The sequence below is a fragment of the Balaenoptera physalus genome (assembly GCF_965194825.1).
Source record: "Balaenoptera physalus genome assembly, chromosome: 15".
In the NCBI taxonomy this organism is placed as follows: domain Eukaryota; kingdom Metazoa; phylum Chordata; class Mammalia; order Artiodactyla; family Balaenopteridae; genus Balaenoptera; species Balaenoptera physalus.
Window position 1 is genome coordinate 68297221 of NC_138894.1, and position 6219 is coordinate 68303439.

The 6219-nt window shown below is 40.1% G+C and overlaps 1 protein-coding gene across 4 annotated transcripts in view; it reads left to right on the forward strand.

Moving 5' to 3' along the window:
* The first annotated feature begins 5724 nt into the window (after positions 1–5724).
* Positions 5725–6219, forward strand: part of STRN (striatin) — a 116089-nt gene continuing 115594 nt past the window's right edge. For 3 of the 4 annotated variants that reach the window (XM_082427696.1, XM_082427698.1, XM_082427699.1), the window contains exon 1: positions 5725–6140. In XM_082427696.1, the coding sequence (XP_082283822.1) occupies positions 5907–6140 (234 nt within the window). In that variant the 5' untranslated portion in view covers positions 5725–5906. The remainder of the gene's footprint in view (positions 6141–6219) is intronic. The other variant, XM_082427697.1, reaches the window with a different exon arrangement.

Genomic DNA, 6219 nt, shown 5'->3' on the forward strand with positions numbered 1-6219 from the left:
TTTTTTGAAATTCAAAAACATTTGTGCTGTTGTATCTGAAAATGCACATCCAGAGAGGACCCTGAGAGGTTTGCCATATTCAGTTTCATGTTCTGGGTGGTAGTTGCATGCAATTGTTCAGTTTGTGAAAGTTCCCTGAGATGTTCACTTAGCACTTTTGAGGTTTTCTGTACCTGTGTTATATGTGATAAAACATTTACTTAAAAAAAGTAATTCATGCTGAACACAGAAAATGTGACAGACAGGCACAGGGAAAACAAATCACTGGTAAGCTCACTACTCAAAAGTTAACATTTTCAGGAGCTGATTCAGTATAGGAAGAAGTGATGAGATTCATGGTCCTTATTTTCTCAAAGCAATTTAGAGCAAAAGAACTCTAAGGGAAGTTCTTTTAAAAGTAATGTTTTTCGTTAAATTACAAAAGAAATATTACCAGATGTGGAAATTTTGGGGGAAAAAAAAAGTAAATTTCTTAGAATTCCACCTTAATGTAACCACTCTTAATATTTTGTTGTACTGAGTGAGGGTTTTGCAACATGATAGATCATAAATACTATTTTATGTGTAAATAAGTCCTTGAAAGGCAAAAAGGTATTATAATAAGGTCAAACTATGAATTAAAGCAGTGCTGTTGTATATATGTGATAGTCCAAGTTAACTCTATATTTATTTATTTATTACCTTTTGACCCCACTCATCCATTTCTCCTACCCCCCACCACTGACAACCACGAATCTGTTCTTTTTATCTATGAGATTGGTTTTTTAGGGTTTTTTGGTGTGTGTGTGTGTGTGTGTGTGTGTGTGTTTTTAAATATATATATAAGAGAGATCACATGGTATTTGTCTTTCTCTGATTTATTTCACTTAGCATTGTGCCCTTGAGGTCTATCCATATTGTTGCAAATGGCAAGATTTCATTCTTTTTTATGGCTGAATAACACTCCATTGTATATATATACACTGCATATTCTTTATCCATTCATCCTTTGATGGACACTTAGGTTGTTTCCATGTCTTGGCTATTATAGATAATGCTGCAATGAACATGGGAATGCAGATATATCTTTGAGATAGTGATTTCATTTCTTTCAGATAGATATCCAGAAGTGGAATTGCTGGATCATATAGTAGTTTTATTTTTAATGTTTTGAGGAAACTCCATATTGTTTTCCATAGTGGCTGCAACAATTCATATTCCCACCAATAGTTCCCTTTTCTTCACATCCTTCCCAACACTTGTTATTTCTTGTCTTTTTGATCATAGCCATTCTAACAGGTGTGAGGTGATATCTCATCTTGGTTTTTATTTTCATTTCCCTGATGAGTAATGATGTTGAACATCTTTTCCTGTGTCTGTTTTGGCCATCTGCGTGTCTTCTTTGGAAAAATGTCTATTCACATCTTCTGCCCATTTAAAAATCTGATTGTTTTTTACTGTTGTGTAAGTTCTTTATATATTTTGGATATTAAACCCTTATCAAATATATGATTTGCAAATATTTCTCCCATTTAGTAGGTTGCCTTTTTATTTTGTTGATGGTTTCCTTTGCTGTGCAGAAGCTTTTTAGTTTGATATAGTCCAACTTGTTGATTTTGCTTTACTTGCTTTTACTTTTGGCGTCAGATTAAAAAATCATCACCAAGACCTATGTCAAGGAGCTTACCAGTCAGACAGAGAAAAGCAAATATCATATGATATCGCTTATATGTGGAATCTAAAAAAAAAATGTTACAAATGAACCTATTTACAAAACAGAAATAGAGTCACAGATGTAGAAAACAAACTTACGGTTACTAGGGGGCAAAAGTGAGGGGGGATAAATTGGGAGATTGGGATTGACATATACACACTACCATATATAAAATAGATAACTAATAAGGACCTGCTATATAGCACAGGGAACTCTTGTCGATAGTATATGTATAGTATATACATATATATACGACATAGTATAGTATATGTCGATAGTCGGTAGTATATGCATATGTATATGTATAATTGATTCACTTTGCTGTACAGCAGAAACTAACACAACATTGTAAATCAACTATAGTCCAATAAAAATTAATTTAAAAAAAGGAGCTTACCACCTATGTTTCTTCTAGTTTTATGGTTTCAGTTCTCCCGTTCAAGTCTAACCCTTCTTGAGTTAATTTTTGTGTATGGTATAAGTTAGTGGTCCAGTTTTCCCACCACTATTTATCAAAGAGACAATCTTTCCCCATTATATATTCTTGGCTCCTTTGTTATAGTTAATTGACCATGTATGTGTGGGTTTATTTCTGGGCTCTCTACTTTGTTTTATTGATCTATGTCTGTATTTATGCCAATACCATACTATTTTAATTACTATAGTTTTGTAATAGAGTTTGAAATCAGGGAGCATAATGCTTCCAGCTTTGTTCTTCTTAGGATTGCTTTGACTATTCAGGGTCCTTTGTGGTGTCATACAAATTTTAGGAATACTTGTTCTATTTCTGTGAAAAATGCCATTGGAATTTTGATAGAGATTGCACTGAATCTGTAGATTGCTTTGGGTAGTATTTAACAATATTAGTTCTTCCAATCCATGGGCATGGAATATCTTTCCATTTATTTGTGTGATCTTCAATTTCTTTCTTTAATATCTTACAGTTTTCAGTGTACAGGTCTTTCACCTCCTTGGTTAAATTTATTCCTAGGTATTGTATGCTTTTTGATGCAAATGTAAATGGGCTTCTTTTCTTAATTTCTCTTTTGGATAGTTTGTTGTTGGCATAGAGAGATACAACTGATTTTTGTATATTGATTTTTTTTTATCCTTCAACACTACTGAATTTGTTTATTGGTACTAACTTTTTTGATGGCATCTAGATATAGTATTATGTCATCTGCAAAGAGTGACAGTTTTACTTCTTCCCTTCCAATTTGGATGCATTTTATTTCCTTTTCTTACTTAATTGCTCTGGCTAGCACTTCCAATACTAGGTTAAATAACAGTAGCAAGAGTAAACATCCTGTCTTGTTGCTGATCTTAGAGGAAAAGCTTTCAGCTTTTCACCATTAGTATGATGTTAGCTGTGGGTATGCCATAAATGTCCTTTATTATGTTGAGGTACATTCCCTCTATACCTGCTTTGTTGAGAGTTTTTATCATAAATGGATGTTGTACTTTGTCAAATGCTTTTTCTGCATCTATTGAGATGATCATATAATTTTTATTTTTCATTTTGTTAATGTGATGTATCACATTGACTGATTTGCAGATTTTCAATCAGCCTTGCATTCCTGGAATAAATCCCACTTGATCATGGTGAAGGATCCTTTTAATGTATTACTGAATTTTGCTAATATTTTGTTGAGGATTTTTGCACTTATGTTCATCAGGGATATTGGCCTGTAATTTTCTTTTCTTGTGGCATCCTTGTCTGGTTTTGGCATGAGAGTAATGCTGGACTCATAAAATGAATTTGGATGAGTTCCCTCCTCTTCAATATTTTGGAAGGGTTTGAGAAGGATTGGTATTAATTCTTCTTTGAATGTTATGTAGAATTCACCAGTGAAGCTCTCTCGTCCTGGACTTTTGTTTATTAGGAGGTTTTTGATTACTGATTCACTCTCCTTACTAATAATTGCTTGGTTCAGATTTTCTATTTCTTCCTGATTCAGTCTTAATAGGTTGTATGTTTCTAGGAATTTGTCCATTTCTTCTAGGTTGTCCAATTTGTTGACATATAATTTTTTGTAGTTGTTTTTTATGATTCTTTGTATTTCTGTGGTATCAGTTGTAACATCTCTTTCATTTCTGATTTTGAGCCCTCTTTCTTTTTTTCTTGGTGAATCTAGCTAAAGGTGTTATGGGTTCTTAAACAGTTACCATTAAATTTAATCATGTTTTATAGTATGTTATAAATGTATTTAAAGGAATTGTCAGACATGTCTTCTATTAGAGGGGAAAAAAAACTTTTAACATTCAAACTTGTAAGATTACTTAAATCCTTCAGATTAAAAAAAATGCCATTGTTGCATTATTGTCCCCTTGATACTCTGATATATCTGACAAGTAAGAGAGGAGGCAACCTGTTAACAGAACTAGCAATCAGGAATTCTGGTTTCTAGTTTTGACTGTGCCACTCACTCAAAGCCTCATTGTGAACAAGTTCAACTTCTTTGGACTTCAGTTTCCTAAACTGTAAAATGAGAGGATTGGGTAGTACCTCAGAGGACACTTACAGCCAAAATAATTTAGGACACAGGGAATCTGGTCAGGCCTGGATTAAACTTTTATTACAATAAAGAATGAATTCATAAAGCTGAAACATTCAATAACTGGGAGAGAGAGCTAGCCATCTTTGCAACCAGATTAGATACAATGTGTTTCCTGTCCTTTCCACAAGTAGCAATGGGAAGAGGGGGAGGGGGGAGCACAGGGACAGGATGTCCTTCCCTGACATGTCACTCACCAGCCTATATCTTTACATTTTTTCATGGCCATAACGTCTGATATCCCAGAATTCCATCCCACAAAAGAATTACAAAATGACTTGCTTTGGGGACAAAATAAGTGCTTAATTTCAAGTTCATTTGTTAAATTTTTTTCAGGTGCCTTCCTTTCATTATCGTTGTAGTGTGAATTTATAGTGACATAACTTCAAAGACTTGGGAGAAGGATAACATTTAGAGAGAAACACTTGAAAGGACTTCGGTGTGCTTTCGGTAGGCTAATACTATCGCCAGTTTGCAAATGAACCGTGGAAGAAACTGGGAACCCGACAAGTGAAAAGGGAGAAGTGCCTGGATACCTAAGATAGCTCTAGGGAGGAGAAAGTGACTTTTGTTTTTTCAGGTAGTTTAACTTTAAGGCACTGTGAGAATTGACTGTATATTTGCCAGTCTCCCTTTGATGACAGGAATTGTGTCATTTATCTTTATATCCCCAGTGACAGATAGCACTTAGAGTCAAATATTTGCTGAAATGACTATAAATTGCTCGGGAATAAGAAAAAATGAGATTGAAATAACAGAGCCTTGGCTATCCGAAACTTTTACAGGATTTACTGCAAGATTAACTACAAAGGGAAAAGGACTTCAGCGGAGTAGTGTTTCGTATGAAGTGTCAACACACTAGAATTTGGAATAAGCAGAAAGCTGCTGTGCTGAGTCCAGGAGAGAGATGATCAGAGTTCCTTCTAAGTGAAAACTGATCAGGCAACAGGTTTGATTGAACTCTAAGTGTAAAAGAAAGGCAGGAGCGACAGCGATACAGAAATGTACAGAACTCAGGAGTGTCTAGGGTCAGAGAATCACCCAAGTCGGAGCAGAAGGGAGAGGTCTGAATGTGCTGGCTGGAGAACCCCGGTCCAGGCTCCGGACTGGCGAAGCTCGCTTTGAGCTTGTTTCTTAGCAGAACTACCAGGAAGCCCTAAAAGATGTGCAGCTCGGGCTGGCATTGCAGCGCGATAACTTCCGTGTGTGTGTGTGTGCAACAGCGAGCGCCGCCCGAGAACTTCCGCGTGCGAGGGAGACTGCAGCACCACCCGCCAGCGCCCTGCAGCTAGAGTGAGGAAACCCGCGCTCCCCGCCGTGGGGCGGCCCCCTCCGCCGCGGGCATGGGCGGGACTGGGGCTGGGGCTGGGCCGCGGCCCCGCCCCAGCCGATCGCAACCCCACAGGCCGCCCGGGCCGCGCTCGCCCGCGCCACGCCCCGCGACTACATTTCCCAGCAAGCCCCGGGAAGCCCGCGCGCCGCAGTTGACCCATTTCCCGGCCCGTCCCGGGCTCGGTCGGCCCCCGCGCCCAGGCGGCTGCTCCCTGCTGACTGGGGTGTGGGCGGGGAGCGGCGGAGGGAGGAGGAGGTGCTGCTGGCCGCTGCAGTTGCCTCCGCTGCTGGGCGCCTGGGCAGCTCCCCCGGTTCCCGCGGCCGCCATGGACGAGCAAGCGGGTCCCGGCGTCTTCTTCAGCAACAACCACCCGGGCGCCGGCGGTGCCAAGGGTCTCGGGCCTCTGGCGGAGGCTGCCGCGGCCGGCGACGGGGCGGCTGCGGCGGGGGCGGCCCGAGCCCAGTACAGTCTCCCGGGCATCCTGCACTTCCTGCAGCACGAGTGGGCCCGCTTCGAGGTCGAGAGAGCCCAGTGGGAAGTGGAGCGGGCGGAGCTGCAGGTAAAGACCCTCCCGGCCTGGCCCTCTTCATCCCGCCTCTTCGCTCCCTTCCGCCCCGCCCCGGACCCTTCCCCCTCCC